This window comes from Felis catus, chromosome A2, assembly GCF_018350175.1.
Source record: "Felis catus isolate Fca126 chromosome A2, F.catus_Fca126_mat1.0, whole genome shotgun sequence".
Taxonomy (NCBI): domain Eukaryota; kingdom Metazoa; phylum Chordata; class Mammalia; order Carnivora; family Felidae; genus Felis; species Felis catus.
In genome coordinates this window covers 156,983,852-157,007,456 of record NC_058369.1, presented here as the reverse complement: position 1 = coordinate 157,007,456, position 23,605 = coordinate 156,983,852, and the positions used below count along the sequence as shown (strand labels likewise).

Here is a 23,605-nt window from a genome sequence, read left to right as displayed (position 1 = left end):
AAGGCTGGCACAAGATTAACTATAATGCAAGGGAGACAGGCTAACTTCCACAGGTGGGAATTCCAGGAAGAGTGAGTTCACATCTGAATGGGGGATGAAACCTCATAAAGGAGGGATATTTGAGACAGTCCCTGAAGGGGACTTCATTCTTTAACTCAAGGGGGTTGGTAAGAATTTGTCAGGCAATGATGGCAGGACAGGGTATTCCAAGCATAGAGAACAATAAGGAAGAATTTGTGAAAGCAGGGTGGAATTAACATTTGGAGAATAGCCAGTGGTCCAGTCTGGTGGTAGTGTGAAGTGTGTGGCAAGAAAGAGGTAAGGGTGAGGTTGGAGGGGTAGGTGGGTAGAGCTGTGTAAGGCTAGGATAGCCAGGAGGAGTATGTGCCTGACTTAGCAGATAAGAGAAGGAATAGATGTTGTTGTTGGTTTTAAAAAAGTTTCTTCTGATCACTGAAGTAATATGCATCTAAAGGAAAATAATTTGGAAAACAAACAAGATGAAGATTGGTATAGATATAGATACACATTGAACTGTCTATAATCCACACCCAAGATCACCCGTTAGTGATTTAAAATACATCCTTCTAGCCTTTTACTGTATGGATACAAGGTAGATGGCTAACTAGTTTGATTAATTGATCTTGAGAGTAATGTATAAATGAAATCACATTGCCTTAGATTTTTACAAAAAGAGCCTGTGGACATAATACCTTAGAAACATAAATATAACAGTAGTATGTGGGTAGGTCAGATACAGAGAAATCTATAAATGAGAAAGCCATGGGGCGCCTGGGTGGCTCACATCAGTTAAGTGTCTGACTCTTGATTTTGGCTCTGGTCATGATCTCACAGTTCATGAGAGTAAGCCCTGTGTTGGTCTCTGTGCTGACAGTGCAAAGCCTGCTTGGGATTCTCTCCCTCTCTGTCTGTCCCCGACTTGTGCATGCGGTCTCTCTTTCTCACAATACATAAATAAACATTAAAAAAAGGGGAAGCCATTAAGAATGCTGTTGCAGTGATTAAGAGGAAACAAGTTCTTGAACTTGGGGGCTGCAGGAAAAAGAAAGGGGGAGTGCAGATTAAAAAAATATTTCTAAGGATGGCAGTTCAAGTGGTTTAGAAGAAGGTAGGGAAAACCAGAGATCCCTTCCAGATGACAAGCCTGGATGACTGGGGGATTGCAGAATGATGAACATGATCTGGGCTTTGGGGAAGGGGAGGATTATGTGTGTATTTTTATACATGGTATGTTGTGGTGGTTAGCAGACAATCAGAGATGTGGGTTGAGAATAAGAATGCAGATTTGAGATTCATTTATATTTTCAAGATTAAGGAAGAAGAGAGATTTCTGAAGGAGGAAATAGATGAGAGAAGAACACAAAGAGCAATGGCGTAATGTCTACATTTAGAAAGACCAGGAACCAGACAAGAAAAAGTCAAAATTGTTGGAGAACTTGGAGTGGGCGGTCCTTGTAGTCAAGGGTGGAAGTAGTTTCAAAAATGGGTTATTCATAGCCTGAAATGTCACAGAGACCGCAAGGAAGATGAGATTGAGCACAAAAGATGAAAAGAAGTCAAATATAAGGTTCCTAGCACAGTTCCAAGCACATGGAAAGACCTCCACTCATAACAAGTATTATTACAAGGAAATGACCATTAAATATGGTAGTTTTTTTTACATTGATAAATAATTTTATTTTATTTTTTGTTTTTTGTTTTTTGGGTTTCTTTTATATGAAATTTATTGTCAAACTGGTTTCTATACAACACCCAGTGCTCATCGCAACAGGTGCCCCCCTCAATGCCCATCACCCACTTCCCCCTCCCTCCCACCTCTCCATCAACCTTCAGGTTATTCTCAGTTTTTAAGAGTCTCTTATGGTTTGCCTCCTTCCCTCTCTGTAGCTTTTTTCCCCATTCCCCTCCCCCATGGTCTTCTGTTAAGTTTCTCAAGATCCACATAAGAGTGAAAACATATGGTATCTGTCTTTCTCTGTATGACTTATTTCACTTAGCATAACACTCTCCAGTTCCATCCACATTTCTACAAAAAGCCATATTTCATTCTTTCTCATTGCCAAGTAGTATTCCATTGTATATATAAACCACAACTTCTTTATCCATTCATCAGTTCATAGACATTTAGGCTCTTTCCATAATTTGGCTATTGTTGAAAGTGCTGCCATAAACATTGGGGTACAAGTGCCCCTATGCATCAGCACTCCTGTATCCCTTGGGTAAATTCCTAGCAGTGCTATTGGCTGGGTCATAGGGTAGATCTATTGTTAATTTTTTGAGGAACCTCCACACTGTTTTCCAGAGCAGCTGCACCAGTTTGCATTCCCACCAGCAGTGCAAGAGGGTTCCCATTTCTCTACATCCTCTCTAGCATCTATAGTCTCCTGATTTGTTCATTTTGGCCACTCTGACTGGCGTGAGGTGATACCTGAGTGTGGTTTTGATTTGTATTTCCCTGATGAGGAGTGATGTTGAGCATCTTTTCATGTGCCTCTTGGCCATCTGGATGTCTTCTTTAGAGAAGTGTCTATTCATGTCTTCTGCCCATTTCTTCATTGGATTATTTGTTTTTTGGGTGTGGAGTTTGGTGAGTTCTTTATAGATTTTGGATATTGGCCCTTTGTCTGATATGTCATTTGCAAATATCTTTTCCCATTCCATTGGTTGCCTTTTAGTTTTGTTGATTGTTTCCTTTGCAGTGCAGAAGCTTTTTATCTTCATGACGTCCCAATAGTTCATTTTAGCTTTTAATTCCCTTGCCTTTGGAGATTGTCAAGTGAGGAATTGCTGCGGATGAGGTCAGAGAGCTTTTTTTCCTGCTTTCTCCTCCAGGGTTTTGATGGTTTCCTGTCTCACATTCAGGTCTTTCATCCATTTTGAGTTTATTTTTGTGTATGGTGTAAGAAAGTGGTCTAGTTTCATTCTTCTGCATGTTGCTGTTAAATATGGTAGTTAGGGAGTGTTTACAAGACCCACCAAAAATCTTACACAGAGTTGGAGTTTAACAAATGTGTTGAATGGAATGATGACTGATGGAATGCAATAAAGGAAGAGTGTAGGAGTTTGATAACACCTGTCCAACTCCTACTTAATAGAACTTAAGACTACTACTTAATTAGAACTTATTAGTTCTCGCCCTTTGGGAATATATCTTCTGGACTCTGAGATTAACCATGCATGCTGGTTAGTATGCTTGAGGGGCCAGGCCAGCCATCAGGGAGCATAGTCAAGACAGGCATTGATGGAGACTTCCCACTAAGATTTCCTGGCTTCTCATAGGTAGTACAGAGAACTGGCATCAAGAGCGATAAGTAACTTCAGCGTGGTTAGGGGATTTGTACTGCTGGGATTGTCACACCTCCATGAGTTCCAGGTCCTACTGTTTGCATTCATCCTTTTGATATGTGTGCTGACAGTGCTGGAGAACCTGGCCATTATTACCCTCACATGCCTTGACTCCTGCCTCCACTCACCCATGTACTTCTTCCTCTGTAACTTCTCCCTCATGGAGATGCTGGTCACCTCCACTGTGGTTCCTAGGATGCTGGCAGACCTGCTGTCCCTCAGAAGACCATTTCCCTGGCTGAGTGCCTGATCCAGTCTCTCTTTTACTTCTCCTTGGGTTCCACCAACTTTGTGATTCTCACAGTCACGGCCTTTGATCACTGTATGGCCATCTGCCGCCCTCCGCACTACCCAACCATCATGAATGGCCCAGTGTGTACGAAGCTGGTGGCAGTCTGTTGGGTGGTTGGCTTTGTCTCTATCATCTCCCCGATCCTGCAGAAAACACGGCTCTGGTTCGGTGGCCCTAATGTCATCAACCACCACTTTTGTGACTCTGCCCCACTTCTCAAGCTTTCCTGCTCTGACGCCTGCCACGTTGAGTGCATGGATTTCTTCCTGTCCTTGCTCTTCGTGCTGGCCACCATGCTGCTGATCATAGTGTCCTATATCCTCATTGTGGCTGCAGTGCTGCACATCCCCTCTTTCTCTGGGCACCAGAAAGCCATCTCCACCTGTGTCTCCCACCTCACTGTGGTGGTTCTGGGCTATGGTAGTGACATCTTCATCTATGTGAGGCCAGGCAAGGGCTACTTCACACACTTCAACAAAGTGGTGGCTCTGATGACTGTAGTGGTGACCCCTTTCCTGAATCCCTTCATCTTCACCTTCCGGAATGAGAAGGTCAAGGAGGTCATTGGAGATATGACCAAAAGTCTCCTCCTCAGAGACCCAGCAGCCCGTGGATGAGAAGGCCAGAGAACACCTGTCAAGTCACAGGAGTAAGGACCCTCCACTGCAGGTGGGCACCTGGGCACCCATGCTGGAGCTCCTCAGTCTCCTTCTTAGTCTCTCCTGCTCCCTTTATCCCCCACTCACTCACTACAGAGAACTAATGAGCTTACATCATCTGAATGATTCCAAGGCAAGTATATGTGAGCCTGAGATAAACAAGGAGGAGATGATTTTGAGGAAGCTGTGGAGTGAAAACAGTATGATAACATCAACTGAAAGAGAGTATCCAAATAAAACCCTCAGTCCTGGGTCTGGTACATAGTAAAAACTCTGTAGACGTGACTATTATTATAAAAATGTGCTATTAAAATCTCTCCTTCCCAGTCTGGCTGTATGGTTTTGTTTACATTCCTTTACATTTCTTTGTCTGCAAATTCTTTGAGGGTGTATTTCTTTCTCATGAACTGGCTTCAGAGTGTAGGATAGGGTTCTGAAAACAGGAGTTTCTCTGAGAAGAGCAGAGTGGCCTGGCATCCCCCAAAGAGAAGAAACTCCATACCTCTCGTTAGGACCATTTCTTTGGGGATTATTCCTGAAGCAGAAGCACTACTTATACCCAGGAAGCCCACTTCTGTCCAGCCCCTCAAAATCCCTTGTTTTTAAACAGAACTGACTCTCTAGGGGCCACTTTCTCAGCACCTTCCACAGAGAGGTCCTGAGGGCTCCAGTCTAGACTTTATCCTTTTTATGCACTCAAGAAAGAAAGGGAAGCTGGACCATTGCTCCCACGCTGGCTGCTTTCTCCTTCACATGCATTAGCAACTGTCTTCTCCCACAGAATCTTAGGTCCATGTCCCAGAGCAAGGGCCCTCTGTGTTTGGCTTTCCCGGAAGCAGCCCGGACAGGAGGTCACCAGGGCCCTGGTGGTAAAGCAAAGATAGTGCAAGCCAGTTGAGAGGGAAGAAATGGGGTGGTATTGGGGTTATGAATAACAGGGGGGTAGGGCAAGGGGGAGAAGGCTTTCCCTGGCAGTTTGGGAATGGTTTGGGAAGTCGGGGGAGATGTGGGAGTGGGAGTAGCTCTAGTGTCTGATTTCTCGTACCAGGGTGAATTTGGACTTGGGCTGGGATTTGCAGAACAGGACAAAGAGTAGATGCAAACTTCTTCCTACTTCTGAAGCTAGTTCTGCCCGATGAGGGAGCATAATGCAGGCTGCAGGCAAAGTACAAGCTAGAGTGCGCGTATGCGCGCGGGCACGTGCACACGCGCGCGCGCGCACACACACACACACACACACACACACACACACACACACACAAACACCAGGTGTAGGTAGGATATGTGTGATATTCCTCAGGCACTCCTGGCTGCCTAAGAGCAAAAGAAAGGAAAGAAAACATATGGTTAACTGGTAGAGATCACAGTCATACAGGACATGGGTCTCCATCTGTTTACAAATATCTTATTAAATGACAAGAAAAAGGCAATCTTATCAATAGCCTAATCTGCAGAAACCTGTGGACTCAGTTTCCTGGAGCCCCAACGTCACCCCTCCATAGTGATATGGGGAACAAAGGCAAGAAGGAAAAAGTAGATTTTCTTATAACCTACAGCCCATTGACAAATACTTGAGGCAGGCAGAGGAAAACATTCTTCCAGGAACTCACACTGTCTTAATGTTAATGCTTTGCTAGAGGGGAAAACAATTTTAGCTTGACCATAGCTTGGCCTCCAGCATCCTGTGAGTCTTCTTTAACATATGCAAATCTCCTTGGAAACTTCCCATTTGCCTTTACCTCCCCAAATCCATAGTATGTAACCAGTCACTCTTCACGACCCCAGGGCAGCTCTTTCTGCCTACGGGTCCTGTCTCCATGTTTTAATAAAATCACCTTCTTGCACCAAAGACAACTCAAGAATTCTTTCTTGACCATCAACTCCGAACCCCACCACCACCCCAAAACCTCATCATGCCCACAGGATACCTATAGGAGAGGTCGTGGTCCTAATGTGTAGCATGGATAGGCCCACAGAGAGGCCATCCTGTAGAGCCACAGCTGTGGAGAAAGGGGTGGCAGAGAGGAACACGTCTGGGGGCCCCACCCAGAGGCATGAGTTTCTGGTTATTACTGGGGAGCTTGACATCCAATTAAGCTCTTTTTTTTAACTACCATAGGACAAATTACTGTGGGTCCCTCCAAAAGGGGGCAGATACTTTTGATTCTGTGGTAAAGGGCAGCAGGGAAAACAGTTTTTCATCTTTAGAACTTTCTCTCCTCCACCTCTCAAGGGACTAATTGCTTACTCTCCTTGCAAACTTCGTGAAAAAACTTAAGAACTAAATGGGAAGCAATTATCTCCTTCTGATATGCAAACACTTTCCTTCAGCTTTTCCTCCTAAAGTAATCAGCACACAAATCCGCTCAGATTTGCCTCCTGAGAGATTCCTTCCTGCTGCTACTCTCTCATTTCTGCACATTCCCTTAAAAAATTAAAAATAATCAACAGTCTACAGCCATCTATTGCCTCTTTTTCATGGTGTGATCTTAGCAGTGAGATACCTGACTGGTCAGATTGGGAGGGTATATCTTGCCTTGGGGCTCCACAGTAATCACCCCCTCATACAGCATCACACAGTCATGATGATGAGGGAGCTTAGGGCAAGCTGAGGGTAAAATACAGGCTGGCACCCTGCCCTCCACCCCCTCAGGTAGAATATTTGTGATATTCCTCAGACACTCCTGGTTACCCAAGAACAAAGGAACAAAGGAAAGGGGCTTAAATGCTTGCTGTGGTAATGCGGGAAACTAAGACAAATGAAAAATTAAATTCCCTTACTGCCTATAGCCCATTGACAAGTCCTTGAAACCGGCAGAGTGACCTCCCTGTAGGAGCTCAGCTGCCTCAAGGATGACAGTTTGCTGGGGGGAAAAGGGAACCTTAGCTTAACATTATCCCAACATCGAGGATCCTGTAAGTCAGTTTCCTTTATCTCAACTGTCCCAAGATATATGCTGGCAATCACACTCCAAGCTTATGGCCCCCTGATATATATCTGAAGGGTCTCATGACCGAGGTTGTATTAAATGGTAATAAATGGCATTTCCCTAGCAACAGCTAGCCTCTCAAGGTCCTGGAGACCTTGCTTCCAAAATTCCTTAGAGACATACTCTATCCCTGACCCCCTCCCAACCTGAGGGTATATAATGAGTTACCCATCATGACCCCAGTGCAGCTCTTCCTGCCCATGGGTCCTGTCCCCATGCTTTAATAAAATCACCTTTTTGCACCAAAGACGTCTCCAAGAATTCTTTCTTGGCCTTTGACTCCGGACCCTACGAAACCCCCATCACCCCAAAACTTCATCAATGACATTCCCAACAAAATTACCTGTGTGATGCTTGGAACAGCACTGTCCTCTCCCTTAATACAGAATGCTGAACCTCGGGTCCCACCCTAGACCTGCTGAAACAGAATCTGCATTTTTTTAAGTTTATTTATTTATTTATTTTGAGAGAGGGGGGGAGGGGTAGAGAGAGGGAGAGAGAATCTCAAGCAGGTTCTGCACTGTCAGCACAGAGCCTGATGTGGAGCTTAAACTCACGAGTTGTGAGATCATGACCTGAGCTGAGAGTCAGTCCTGACCAAGAATCAGGTGCTCAACTGACTGAGCCACCCAGGCACCCCGCAGATCTGCATTTTAACAGACCCCCTGGATGATTTATATGCACCCTAATATTTGAGGAGCACTGATCTAGACAATCTGCTGGTGGAAGTTTCAATCAGGAAATTGTGTACGAAAGTCCTTGTCTTGGTGGCAATACTGTGAAAGGCACTGGAAGGGGGCATGTGCTTGTGATTACCGGAGCCACCCTCCTTTCAGGACTTTTATCCCAGGGCCTATTTCTGGAGATGGTAACCAGGATTTAAGCCCTGAGACTTTTATTCTGGTCTGACTTTAAACTACTTCTTCTCCTTTTCTTCTTCCTCTTCGTCCTCCTCCTCCACTTCCTCCTCCTCTTTCTCCTTCTTCTTTGAAAGAGCTCGAGCTCGAACTCATGTGAGTGAGGGAGGGACAGAAGGAGAGGGAGAGAGAGAATCCCAAGCAGGCCCCATGCTGTCAGTGCAGAGCCTGAGGCATGGCTCAATGTCATGAACTGAACTGTGTGATCATGACCTGAGCCGAAATCAAGAGAAGGATGCTTAACCAACTGAGCCACCCAAGTGCCCCATGACTTTAAATTTCTTGAGAGATTTAGGCCAATGGTCCAGCCTGTGATTTGCTGTTAGAATTCTGTGTGGCCTTGACCTAGAGATGTTTTGGTTCCATACATTTGTCTTAATGTGACAGGGACTCTCAGTGTGCACAATATCAGATAAGACATAAGCCTGGTTAGACTTAAGCCAAGAAATACTGATAACAGACTTTTCCATCTTGCTGGAAGGAATCTAAGGACACCAGTTCTAAGGCAAAGTGGGTGTATGCAAGTCTCCCCAGGTTTAGAGTCACGATGTGACTAAATCATTGCCTCTTGGAATTACAAAGCAGTGTGTGGGCCGTCCAGGCACACCTCCTCTCACTGCAGGCCTCCCCGCTGTGGGACACTTCTCAGGTCAGCAAGGAGACCTGCTGGAGCCAAGTCTAGGCATGGTGCACTCCCAGCTGCGAGGCAGCCCCTGTATTTGCTATAGTGGTCTCAGTTTTAAGATGAGACCTCATGTCCAGAAATTGAACTATTTCTAGACCTCTCACCCAGCTGTCCACATTGCTTCCTCTGGTCCCTGTTGTTAAGTGTGTCTTGGAACTGGTTGTGGCACTAGGATAGACAAGTAACTGGATAGAGTGCAGTGGGATAAGTTCTTCTTACGCATTGTTTACTTCTTTTTTTAAATTATTATATGAAATTTATTGTCAAATTAGTTTCCATACAACACCCAGTGCTCATCCCAAAAGATGCCCTCTTCAATGCCCATCACCTACCCTCCTCTCCCTCCCACCCCCCCATCAACCCTCAGTTTGTTCTCAGTTTTTAAGAGTCTCTTATGCTTTGGCTCTCTCCCACTCTAACCTTTTTTTTTCCCTTCCCCTCCCCAGTGGGTTTCTGTTAAGTTTCTCAGGATCCACATAAGAGTGAAAACATATGGTATCTGTCTTTCTTTGTATGGCTTATTTCACTTAGCAAAACACTCTCCAGTTCCATCCACGTTGCTACAAAGGGCCATATTTCATTCTTTCTCATATGCATTGGTTACTTCTATTACTGTCATTGAGGATGGGTTTCTGTGTTTTAGGTTACAGTGTTTACTCATATTCCAAATTCATCTGCAAACCTTGTTCCTAAAGACAGCTAGCATTTATTGAACATCTGTGTCCTAGGCATAGGAGATACAAAGACATGTAAGAAATGGTACCTAACTTGAGGAGCCCAGAATTTTGTGTGGGAAAACAAAACTATGTAGTTAGTTACTAAGATATGCAAAGCACCCCGGAAATACAGGGAGGGGGTGCCTGATTTTCCTTGGTTAAATTGAAAGTATTCTCAAACATGGTATTATCTGAGTTGAGCTTTGAAGTATGAAGAGCCACTTCACAGTCTGAGGAGGGGAAATGTGAATTCCAGAGAGAAGCAGCTGATATGTAAAATAATGTAGACATAAAAATGGCATGTTACATGGGCAATGAAAGCACAGGGAGATGGAATTAATGAATGACTCTGGAGAATGGTCCTGGATATTTTCACAAAACAGATCCAGGTCTCTCAGGGGGAATTTGTAAGTGTCCTCTGAAGGATAATGCACTCACTGAACTCACAGGACACAACTGTTTTACAACGAACTTGGGAGTGGGTACAGAGGGCATTGATATGGAAACCTTTGCACGCTTGGGCAATTATACTGTATTCACAAAAGGCACTGTTTCTCTTCAGTGCTGGAATTTTATTGTTTGCAGTTTTGAACATGACCCAAGGAAGTTCAGAAAGAGCTTAGGAATAGTTCTGTGAAAGGACAGTTCCTTGAAGTTTGCTTCCATAGGACTTGGCATGTATCTGACTCAAGGGAAGGAGAATGACAAAGATTCTGGGTTGAATGGGGAACAGGATCCAAGGGAAAACCCAGAGGCAGAATGCTGCAGTGATGCTCTGGAGCCCTTTCGAGAACTGACTGTTAAGTTTTCAGGAAAGTAACAGAACATTATTAAAAATTAAATAGAAGAATCTTACAATCAAACAGATTATGTGAAAAACAAAGATAACAAGAATTCAAAACTCATAATTACTTCACTACGTTTTACTTTTATCTATGCTACTGAAGGTGTTGGCCTCATGTTAGTAGTTTGAAACTGGACTGGATGGGGGTGAAACTGACACCAGGGAAATTGGCAAATACTGGAGGTCAGAAAAGGCTACAATTAGAGAGAGGGTGGTTAAACATTTACCAGCAGACCACTGGACCACTGCCACCTTTCTGCAGTATCTGTGAGGCATTGTTGGAAGGACCATATTTATATTCAGAAAGTGAGAGCATAAATAAGTGATGAACTGGACTGATGTCAACATGGTCCCTATAGACAACACTGAAATTTCCCAACTTGGCCTTAGAGGGTTTTACACCTTACCAAACTTCCAAAATCCTGTGTATGCAGGGACTTCTTGCTACCTGCTGGCCACTGCAGGACCCAAGCCTGACTTGTATTTGAAACATGATTCAATTCCTTTATCTTCCTTCATCAAAATTCCCATACTCTTTCTTGCTCCCTTGTCCTGCCAACCAGATGAAATAATTTTGCTTTTTGGCTTCCTATTGGGATTTACATGTGTGACAATTGCTTTTTTTTTTTAAGTTTATTTATTTTGAAAAGAGAAAGGCAGAGAGAGGGCAGGGGGAGAGAGAATCCCAAGCAGGCTCTGCACTGACAGTGCTGATTCGGGGCTCGATCCCACCAACTGTGAGATCATAACCTGAGCTGAAATCAAGAGTTGGCTGCTTGACTGACTGAGCCACCCAGGTGCCCCAACAATTGCTTCTTATGTTAGCCATTCAGAGTCCTGTATTTCTTCTGGTTGCTTACTGGAACATGGTGTCTCTGCAACTGGGATGCCAGGCAAATGGAGGTACCTTGGGGTAGGGCAGGCATTGTAGAGTCCTGAAATCTTGCCTTGATTCTACCTATAATTAAATCAGTTCTGGGTGTTACAGTCCTGTCCTCCTACCACCCTGCAATTATGTTCCATTGAAACCACTTCTGTGGAGTGGGAAGGCTGTTGCCTTCTGTCAAATGCTCTTATAGCAAATGATCTTATGAGACTAACAATGAACTCAGTTGTTCCCATCTCCTGAGAAACATGGTATTACAGATATTCCCTGCTTTTTGAAAGCTTTTGTTGCACCGCTTCACTTTTCCAAAAGACCTACATTAGTACCTGTTTTCACTAATCTTAAGAAATTGGGGCACACCTGGGTGGCTCAGTTGGTTAAGCATCTGACTCTTGATTTCAGCTGGGGTCATGATCTCACAGTTAGTGAGGTCAAGCCCTGCCTTGGGATTTGAGGATTTGCATTGGATGCGAAGCCTGCATGGGATTGTCTCTCTCTCTCACTCTCCCTCCGCCTCTCCCCTGCTTGTGCTCTCTCTCTAAATAAATAAATAAACATTTTAAAAAAAGAAATTGGAAGAGGATTTTTGCTTTTACAAGAAAAGGAGAAAAGCAGAAATAGCGCTGGGCATTTGTTCTGCACAAGCTGTTGCAGAGGTAGCGCACACCCCAAGCAGTGAGCGTGGCGCCACCGAACTTCTTTCCCAGGAACCACACTCAGCGTGTCAGCATCCAGCTGCCAGAGCTGTGACCTGAGTGAGCATCCACGCTTTCTCTCGATTTACTTTGTGCATCTGTTAGCAAGATGTGTCCTAAGACACCAGAAAAGCCTATGAGATTATTTTTTGTGTTTCTGGGAATGCTCAAAAAATGTTCATACAAATTAATGGTAATTTCTTCTTTGCTTTATGCCATTTCAGTTTAGGAGAGGTTTCATAAGAATGCTGTATTTTTTGATGGTGGGTGGGGCAGGGGGAACCTGTGTAGCAAAGGAAGTGGGAATCTACCTGGCAATGAACGTAATGTCTGGGCTGAATAAAACTATTTCTTGCACGTACAAGTGTTATCTGTTATCTTTCAAATGTTTGTGGATACTATTACAATAAATGGAATACAAATATTTAAAAGTGACTGATTCTATAATTGCTTTCTGACAGTATGTTTCTTTCAAGTGATGGGTATGGAACATCCAACTATTGTTATGAAGGAGTTGCTAGAATTACTGCAATTGCAATTGTATACACCTGATGGGAACCAGAGGGATATACCCTGAATTAGAGACTGGAGGAGTCTACATGGAGTGGCTTCAGATCCTGGAGATTCCAACATTTAATTAACCCAACTCTGAAGAATTTCTGAGGATGAAGAGGTGGAAAAGAAGTTTGAAGAAACAGATTCTACTGTTAGCTCTGCCATCACTTCGACCAGTTCTTTTTTTTCTCAACTATATTTTTCCTTCTCTTGAGTGTGTCAAAGTACTGCCTAGCTGCAGCCCAAGAATTGGCATTTCCCTTCTGGGCTGTCTTTATGGCACTCATTTTAAGTGGGAGAACCCCTTCTCAAAACGTGTTAGAATTCATTATAGCTTTTCCTGTCTCTCGCAGGTGGAGAAAACTTTTGAGGTTAGAATCCACATTTCTTTGATCTCTAGTGACCAGTGCTAAGCAGAGTGCTTTGCTCATGGTGAGTGATCAGTGATTCTTTATTTAACTGAATTTTACTATGAGGATAAAACCAAATGGAAAACTTGTATAAAGTGGTTTATAAAGTGTGAATATATATGTGTATATACACACATATATAAAAAACTAAGTCATTATTGGTAAAGTTAATCTTACTTTCTTATCCTCCTTCCACTTATTCTATAAATATTTACTCTCTGATGTGGTGAGCAGAGGATAATTAGAGAAAATAAATCTGTTTGGGCAACAGCAAACATCAGTCATTGCTCTGATGTGTCATTGAGGAGATGCAAAACTTTCAACTAGAAACTGAAACCAGGAACCTAAAGACACCCTCTGATTTGGGTGAGGGCCAGCTCAGCAAGCAAGAAATGAGTGTTTTGGAAAGTCAGACAAAGGGACACTTCTGTTAGGAGGGGCTTAGCCTGAGGTGACACTGGAAGTGTATAATGAGAACCAAAGGACCACCAAGTGAGCCACATCTCCAAAGCTAGATGCTATGTGTCCACCAAAAGAGCGTACAATTCTCTGCCTTGTTTATTTTCACATAGTTGACTTGTAAAACTCTTAACATTTGTGGTAAATTAGTAGTTTTTGTTGTCTTAAAATAAGTGAGGCTAGGAGTACTCTCTTGATGAGTGAAGTCATCATCATTTACTGAGAAATGCAGTTTGGTAAATTAAAATGTATTTGTAGAAACAGGCAGAATATTTTAAATTTGGGCTGTTTTACAAAACCCAGGATAGTTAAAAGCTAAGAGAAAACCATGAGTCTGAGGTCAAAGTAGTTGGAGACTTTTTAAAATTTCAGATTATAGTTGGGAGAGAAAGAGAGTGGAGCTGATGTTTCATCCCAAATCTTTCAGGAATTTCACACACACACACACACACACACACACACACACACACAGTGGATAATATTTCTTGATCGGAGAATACTTCTTGGCTGCTGTCCTTGAATGGAAAGCCCATGTACTTCCTTGTATTGAAAGTCTTACCTCTGGCTCCCCAGGCTTTGAGCTACTTTCAGAGTTCTTGTAGCTACTAGTGGGTATGGGGAGCGCTTCCATGGTGGCCTGTGAGAGTCAGACAGGGTAGCACTGGGGACTCACTGTAGTTACCACACAGAAGCACAGAGGAAAAACCCTAAAGAAATTCAGGTAGTAGTCTTCTCACCCAGTCTGGTACTCTGCCTCCTCACAGACCTACTTGACTGAAGCTGGCCAGGTTCCTCAGGCTCATCATAGAGCCTTGTGGAGGCCTTTAAGCCTCTGCATCTGCCCCCGTAGCACTGCCTTGACTGTCTTATTGCAGAGGGTAAGGATAAAGATATTGAGAAAGGGGGTGAGGACTGATGTCACCAAGGCTACGGTCTTGTTGACTTCCATAGAATGTTCTTTGCCAGACCTGACATGAAGGAAGATGGTGCCAGACCTGTAGCCAATGAAGACCAGGGTGAGGTGGGATCCACAGGTTGAGAAAGCCTTCTGATGGCCGCTAGCAGAGGGGATCCTCAGCACAGTGGTCACAATATAGCCATAGGAGATGAGGGTCACCAGGAAGGAACTGAGGACAAAGGCTAAGGCCATCACAAAGTCCCAGAATTCCTGCAGGCTGGTGTCTGAGCAGGACAGTTGCAGCAGAAGTGCATTGTCACAGAAGAAGTGGTTAATGATGTTGTCATGGCAATAACTGAGATAAGCCTGGGAGAAGACAGTGGGCACCATGGCTAAGAAAGGAGCTGCCCAGGAAGTCCCTACCAACTGGATACACACATCCCAGCTCATCAAAGTTCCACAGCGCAGTGGATGGCAGATGGCCACAAAGCGGTCAAGAGCCATGTCTGACAGGATGAGGAAGGAGGTGGAACCCAGGGAAAAGTAGAAGTAGAACTGGGCCATGCAGCCATTGAAGGAAATGACTTTGCAGGGTACCAGCAGGTCTGAAAGCATCCTAGGCACTGTAGTTATGGTCACCAAGGTCTCCAGCAGTGAAAAGTTACCCGGGAAGAAGTACATGGGAGTATGTAGGTTGGTGTTGGCTATGACTGTGACTATGATGACAGTGTTTCCCAGGAAGGCAAGAAGATAAAGCATGAGGAAAGGCCCACACAGCAGAACTTGCAGCTCACCAAAAGAGGAGAAGCCCAAGAGCACAAATTCAGATAGGTGGCTCAGATTTGTCATGATCCAGGAGCTGGGTGCCTGTATGGGAAGGAGAGAGAGAGAGAGAGAGAGAGAGAGAGAGAGAGAGAGAGAGAGAGAATCACTGATCATGAAACAAAATGAACAGGGAGAGCAAGACAAGTAGATGGTCAGCGATAAACAGAGAGGTAACAGAAAGTGATAAACAGAGAGAGAAACAGAAAGAAGGAGATAAACAAAATGAGAGTATGAGAGCATCATAGATTTAGGGAGTCTTAGAATTAAGAGCATTGAAAGCCATTGATATGGAGAGAGAAAAACAGAGAGGAGTGGATTAAGGAAGACAACACAGCAGCAGACATCAACATTTCTGGAGAAGGAAAGAAGAAAACAAAATGGGAACACAATTAAGAAAGGAAGACCAAATGTATGAGGGGGAGAAACAGAAAAAGATAGGGAGGGGAGGAAACATGGAAAGAAAGAGAAAATTAGTATAAGTCACCCCCAAGTCCTTAAGTATGGGTTGGTACTGGGGGGAGGGGGTCTGTGTCATGACTCAGAGACTGTGCACCAAGATTCCTTTTAAAGGGTCCATTCAAGTCTTTCTGGGCTATGTCTCTATTGAGGACTCTCACTCATTCGCATTTCTCTAGCTATGATCATGAAATTAATGGGAAGTCAGAGTTTTGTGTTAATAAATTAGGTTCCTTTGGTGGTGGTGGTGGTGCTGGGCTCTAGTATATGCATTCAAGATGGAAAGCAGAAAAGACATACAGGGTCATGGAGATAAACCTCAGAACCAGGTGGCTGCCCTGCCAGTGATGAGAAGATCATTAGCATCCTACCTCCTGGTGCTGTTTTGCTGCTGCAGTGTGTCCCTTCCCCTCCTGACTCCTCTCATTCTTGCATGGTGGTTTGGGGCACAAGCTATGAACCTGTGTTTGAATTCTGATCTGAAACTTGTTTGTGGAACATAAATCTTCTCTTTATAACATGCTCTCTGAACCTCAGTTTACTCAGCTATAAAATGAAGATAATGATAGTACTGGGTTTCTAGGACTTCTAGGGCTATTGTGAAGATTAAATGAGTGAACTACTTAGTATAGTGACAGGCACACACCAAGTGCTCCACAAACAACTGTGGTCATTGCTATCATTATCCTATGGCTGCCAATCATCTGCCAAAATTTTCTGTCCAAATCATCTCTCCACACTTCCTGAAGGCCAACAGATGGTGTGTGTGTGTGTGTGTGTGTGTGTGTGTGTGTGTGTGTGTGTGTGTGTGTGTGTATTTTTAAAACTTTATGCTGCCTTAGAATTTAAGTTCACTGAAAGGATACCTTTAAATTTTTCCAATTGTCAAAGGAAATAAACACTATAATACAAACTATCAGAAGTGGAAAGAGCAAAGCTGTGAATAGTTATACTCTGGCCCACTCTCTGGCCCCATTAAAAGCTTCATCTGAGGCTGTGACCTGGCCACTAGCAATGGCCTTCCAATTTAAAGAAGAGGCTTTGTCCCTCCATTAGCTTCTATCCATCCTACTAATAAACCCTAACAGTAGGTCTAAAATCTACACCCAGAACTGATCAATTGAAACCCAATTTTGATGTCTGTGCTGCACAGGAGCTCAACCCATATGCAAACCTAAGCCACTTACTTTAGCCTCTGAGTGTTTTCTTGAGCTGCTCACATTAAGAAATTCATGTCTGCCTAATGGGTTCACTCTGTAACATGAGTGACATGAGATATGTGGTCCACTACCCTTTGTTAGTGTGTTACAGCTGGCAGGAGTAGTAAGGGGCTTCTGTACTGCTAGGTGAGTGGCTCCACAAGCTACAATATCTCCAGTCCTCTACTGATTTCCTAATTAAAGACTTACCCCTTGTCACCACAAAGCCCTGGGCAGCAACTTTGATGAGACCAGAGGAGAAAGGTGCTGTCTTTGCCCCTTTCCTCCCAACGATAAGTGTTCTTGATTCTCTCTACCCACCATGTCTCCAAGTCCCTGGTTTCTTGATGTGGTTTAGAGCTAAGCATACATTGGATGGGAAATAGACTCCAGCAGTGTTTTTCAGGGGAATGAGGGGAAAACAAGGAATACTCTGGGGATTAAGAGGCACTATTGCTTTTCTTTAGAATAATGGGAACTCCTGTGTTCTGAGTAAGTAACATTTGAGAAAAAGATGTGAATGAAGAAAGGGATAGAGACCTAGATACACCTAAGCAGCTGATGGCTTAGGTTGGTCCCATGGCAGTGCTTGCTTTCTGACCCTTCCTGGATTAAAATTATGGCAGACTGGATAGATAGTGAGGGTTAGATACAGTTTTCATTTGGAGATTTTGTCTCCCTCCCAGATCCAGGATTTTTAGATCAGGAGAAGTAGGGAATGTAGGTATTGAACCACATCACGCTCTTGTCTGAACTCTCCAGTGTCATCTGTAGAAGTTGGGGAATTGAAACAGTAAGCTTAAGAAGAGATATCCTCCTCTTGGAGCCATGGCCCCTGATAGAAACATCTTGGGAGCCGAGCAACCTGAGGGGCCTGTCTCTGACTTTTGTTAGAAGATGTACACCTTAGGGAGGGATGAAGGTGAAGGCAACATAGCATAGATGAAGGATCAAGCTCCCCAGTTAACTCTGAGTAACATCCTTCACCTCAGAGAAGTTCAGACTTTATGGATGCCACCCAACTTAGCCCCACCCACAGACAAATAATAACAAAGGGATATGAAGCAAAAGCTTTTCTGTGAAGACAGTACAAGTGGATCCCAAGTTTAAGACCCACAAAGGCTGGACAGATGGCCTGGCAATCTTTCTGTAGGACCTGAGTCTAGAACTGAGTTTTTAGGGCAAAGCTTTGATTGCAAGGAAGATTTTATGTCTGGACAGAAATGGGGGATAATGTAGAAAGGAGCATATTGCTACTCACTCAACACTTAGTATATACTATTAAAATAAATTGAAAGTACATGTCTGAGTCTGTGTCTGAATTCTCTGTACTATTTCATTGGTGTATATGTCTACTGATCTACATGATATTATGTCAATAACATACTGTCTCAATTATTGTAGCTTTGTAAGAAGTCTTTAAGTAAGATTTGTGAGTCTCCCAGCTTTGTGCTTTTTAAAAATTATTTGGCTACTCTAGATCCTTTACATTTACATATAAATCTTAGAGTCACCTTCTCAATGTTAAAGCCAAAATAACAGTTCTGGGATTTGAAAAAAAAATTATTTGAGAGAGAGAGAGAGAGAGAGAGAGAGAGAGAACCCATATGAGCAGGAGAGAGGGGCAGAGGGAGAAAGAGAATCTTAAGCAAGCTCCATGCTCAGCACTCAGTGCAGAGCCTGAAGTGGCGCTTGATCTCACAACACTGGGATCATGACCCGAGCTGAAATCAAGAGTCAGACACTCAATGGACTGAGCCACCCAGGTGCCCCACGGCTCTGGGATTTTGGTTGAATTTGTGTTGAACCTTTAGACTAGATTAGAAAGAATTGGCTTTATAATAAAATCGAGTCTTCTGATTTGGAATATTTCTTCATCTATTTAGGTCTTTAATTTCTTTCAGTAATGTTTTATGACTTTATTTCTTGCACATAGTTTGTTAAATATATCCTTTAGTCTCTCATATTTTTGGATACTATTGTATATTATAGATTTTATTTCCATTTCTAATGTTTATTGCTGGTGTATAGCAATACAACCGATTTTTATATACTTAGCTTTTGTCCTGTTACCTTAATAACAACTTGTTAGTTCTAGTATTTTTTTGTGGACGTTTTAGGATTTTTTACATATAAGATTATGTCATATGTAAATAGTTTTATTATTTTTATTTTCTAATTCTATGCTTTTTATTTCATTATCTTGCTTTATTGCATTAGCTAAGACTTCCAATACAATGTTGAATAGAAGTAGTGAGAATGGATATCATTGCCTTCCTTCCCATCTTTCCTAAAGGGAAAGCATTCAGTCTCCCCACAGCCTCCCCACAGGCAAAGGTCCCAGTAGGCCACCAATTATAGCCATGTTTGCTGGTGTTGGAACAAGGATGCTAGGGTGCCATGAATCCTGATGCCAGATGTGTGTTGTGCTTTACCATAATCCCTGAACCACTGCTGATACATGATTGCATGAAATGTTTCTGGGGTGGACTGGCAACGGGATGCAGTCTCTGGACCTCTGCAGTGGCACAGTTGTGTGAGTGTTCCTGGGGGCAGGCTGGTACCCCACGATTCCTTGGCGAGACCCTCCTCCAGAGGATTGGAGCAGGTTCAAACTGAAGGGCCCTAGGAGTGAGAGGTTTAGAAACATAGCCCTATGTGAGATAAAATTTGGGAGAGAAGTGCTTCTTGGCAGGCTGAAGGCTTTGTCATGGACAGTGTAGAAGTGGGGAGTGGATGGAAGCCAGAGAAAAAGGAGGGGTGCTTGACTGCTGGTTGGTGATAGCACAGAAAATGGGTGACGCCATTTTCACCTCTCCTGTGTATGTGCATACACGCATACATACGCCAAACTGATCCACCCAAGTAAGCTAAACAGAGCCACCTAGTGGAGAACCTAGCCATTACACCAAACCCTGACCAACTGTGCCAACCAAGCCCTAGAGGACCATCACAAGTCTCTCCACTTGCTTAGTTTACAGACTATAAAGTGCTAAATAGTTTGACTTCTGGGGAAACTGGAAGTAATTTTACTCAGATTTCATTCTGTTTGCTGGTCTATCCATTTTTTTTCTTTTCTTATTCTTGGATAGAGAAAGAGAAAAAAATTATTTTTATTTTCCATTTTTGTAAAAAACATTGTTCTTCATTTTTTCCTACTATATTTTTTATTTGTGTGTGTTGTGAAGTTTTTAGTATATTTCAATTTCTTCATTTAATTTTACTCTATTTTATTGTATACAATTACAAAAATTTTTTAAATGTTTTCTTACTGTTTTTCACCTTTATTTCTTTTCTTTTTTTTGCCTTTTTCCTCCTCTATTCTACCAAGCTTCTTTCAACAACCAGACCAAAACACATCTAGGATCTAGCTTCCTTTACTTGATTTTTTGTGTTGTTTTTAATTTTTTTAATTTAATTATTTATTTTATTCTTTTTCTTCCTCCAAAATGATGAAATGAAGGATTTCACCCCAAAAGAAAGAACAGGAAGAAAGTCCTGACAGCCAGGGACTTAATCAACACAGATATAAGCAAGATGTCTAAACCAGAATTTAGAATCATGATCATAAGAATACTAGCTGGGGTAAAAAAAAAACATAGAATCCCTTTCTGCTAAGATAAAAGAAGTAATATCTAGTCAAAACGAAATTAAAAATGCTATTAACTGAGATGCAATCTCGAATGGATGCCATGGAGGCAAGGATAGATGAAGCAGAGCAATGATCAGTGATATAGAAGACAAACAAGGAGAATAATGAAGCAGAAAAAAAGGAGGGGAAACTAAGGCAAAAGAGCACAATATAAGAATTAGAGAACTCAGTGACTCATTAAAAAGTAATAACATCTGAATCATAGGGGTCGCAGAAGAAGAGAGAGAAAAAGGGGTGGAAGGTTTATGTGAGCAAATCATAGTAGAAAGTGTTCCCAACCTGGGAAAAGACACAGACATCAAAATCTGAGAAGCACAGAGAACCCCCATTAGATTCAACAAAAACCGACCATCAACAAGGCATATCATAGTCAAATTCACAAAATACACAGATAAGTAAAGGATTATAAAACAGCAAGAAAAAAGAAAGTCCTTAACCTATAAGGGAAGGCAGATCAGGTTCACAACAAACCTATTCACAGAAATCTGGCAGGCCAGAAAAGAGTGGCAGGATATTTTCAACATGCTGAATCATAAAAAAAATATGTAGCCAAGAATTCTTTATCCAGCAAGGTTATCATTCAAAATAGGAGAGACAAAGAGTTTCCCAGACAAACAAAAACTAAAGGAATTCATGAGCACTAAACCAGCCCTGCAAGAAATTTTAAGGGGGACTCTCTGAGGGGAGAAAAGATGAAACAAAACAAAAAAGGTTTAAAGTAACAAAGACTAGAAAGGACCAGAGAACACCACCAGAAACTCCAACTCTACAGACAACACAATGGCAATAAGTTCATATGTTTCAGTACTCACTCTAAATGTCAATGGACTAAACTGTCCAATCAAAAGACATAGAGTAACAGAATTGATAAGAAAACAAGATCCATCTATATATGCTGCTTACAAGAGACCAATTTTAGACCTAAAGATACCTTCAGATTGAAAGTAAGGGGATGGAGAACCATGTATCATGCTAATGGTCACCAAAAGAAAGCCAGAGTAGCCATACTTATATCAGACAATCTAGATTTTAAAATAAATCCTGTAATAAGAGATACAGAAGGGCATTATATCATATTTCAGACACTTTAGATTTTAAAATAAATCCTGTAACAAAAGACAAAGGGCATTATATCATAATCAAAGGGTCTACCCACCAAGATCTAACAATTATAAACATTTATGCCCCCAGTGTGAAGAAACATAACTATATAAATCAATTAATCACAAACATAAAGAAACTCATTGATAATAATACCATAATAGTAGGGGACTTCAACACCCCAGTTTCATCAATGGACAGATCATCAAAGCAGAAAACCAACAAGGAAACAATGGCTTTGAATGACACACTGGACCAGAGGGACTTAACAATTATATTCAGAACATTTCATCCTAAAGCAGAGGAATACACATTCTTCTCGAGTGCACATGGAACATTCTCCAGAATAGACCACATACTGGGACACAAATCAGCCTTTAACAAGTACAAAAAAATCGAGATCATACCGTGCATATTTTCAGACAACAACACTATGAAACTCGAAATCAACCACAAAAAATTTGGAAAAGTAACAAATACTTGGAGACTAAAGAACATCTTATTAAAGAATGAATGCGTTAAGCAAGAAGTTAAAGAGGAAATTAAAAAGTGCATGGAAGCCAATGAAAATGATAACACCACAGCCCAAAAACTCTGGGATGCAGCAAAGGCAGTCATAAGAGGGAAGTATATAGAAATCCAGGCCTTCCTAAAGAAGGGAGAAAGTTCTAAGATACACAACGTAACTTTACATCTTAAAGAGCGAGAAAAAGAACAGCAAATAAAACCCAAAGCCAGCAGAAGACAGGAAATAATAAAGATTAGAGTGGAAGACAATGCTATAGAAATATGAAAAAAACAACAACACTAGAACAGATCAATGAAACCAGGAGCTGGTTCTTTGAAAGAATTAACAAAATTGATAAACCCCTACCCAGTTTGAAAAAAAAGAAAAAGGAAAGGACCCAAATAAATAAAATCAGGAATGAAGGAGGAGAGATCATAACCAAATACTGCAGAAATACAAGCAATAATAAGAGAATATTATGAGCAATTATATGCCAATAAATTTGGCAATCTGGAAGAAATGGACAAATTCCTAGAAACATATAAACTATCAAAACCAAAACAGGAAGAAATACAAAACTTGAACAGACCAATAACCAGTAAGAAATTGAATTTGTAATCAACAAACTCCCAAGACTTAGGACCAGATGGTTTTCCAGGGGAATTCTACCAAATATTTAAAGAAGAGTTAACACCTATTCTTTTGAAGCTGTTCTAAAAAATAGAAGTGAAAGGAAAATTTCCAAACTCATTCTATGGGGCCAGCATTACGTTGATTACAAAACCAGACAAAGACCCACTGAAAAGGAGAACTAAAGACCAATTTCCCTGATAAACATGGATGCAAAAATTCTCAACAAGATACTGGCCAACTGCATCCAATAATACATTAAAAGAATTATTCACCACAATCAAGTGGGATTTATACCTGGGATACAGGGCTTGTTCAATATCTGTAAATCAATCAATGTGATACATCACATTAATAAAAGAAAGTACAGGAACAACATGATTCTCTCAGTAGATGCAGAGAAAGCATTTGACAAAATATAGCATCCTTTCTTGACAAAATCCCTCAAGAAAGTAGGGATAGAAGGATCATACCTCAAGATCATAAAAGCCATATATGAGAGAACCATTGCTAATATCAGTCTCAATGGGGAAAAACTGAGAGCTTTCCCCCTAAGGTCAGGAATATGACAGGGATGTCCACTCTCACCAGTTATTCAACATAGTTTGGAAGTCCTAGCCTCAGCAATCAGACAACACAAAGGAATAAAAGACATCCAAATCAGCAAGGAGGAAGTGGAACTTTCACTCTTCACAGATGACATGATACTCTATATGGAAAACCCAAAAGATTCCACCAAAAAACTGCTAGAACTGATTTATGAATTCAGCAAAGTCACAGGATATAAAATCAAGTACAGAAATTGGTTGCATTTCTATACACCAATAATGAAGCAACAGAAAGAGAAATCAAGGAATCAATT

The 23,605-nt window shown here is 42.0% G+C and overlaps 2 protein-coding genes across 12 annotated transcripts in view; one reads left to right on the top strand and one right to left on the bottom strand.

Moving 5' to 3' along the window:
* The window catches only part of KEL (Kell metallo-endopeptidase), a 281,013-nt gene that overhangs the window by 152,194 nt on the left and 105,214 nt on the right, over positions 1 to 23,605 (top strand). The gene's annotated exons all lie outside the window — the stretch shown is intronic.
* Positions 13,671 to 15,221, bottom strand: LOC101087220 (olfactory receptor 6V1). Its single transcript, XM_003983129.4, has one exon. It carries the CDS (start codon positions 15,219 to 15,221, stop codon positions 14,277 to 14,279), a length of 945 nt encoding a protein of 314 aa, XP_003983178.3. The 3' UTR covers positions 13,671 to 14,276.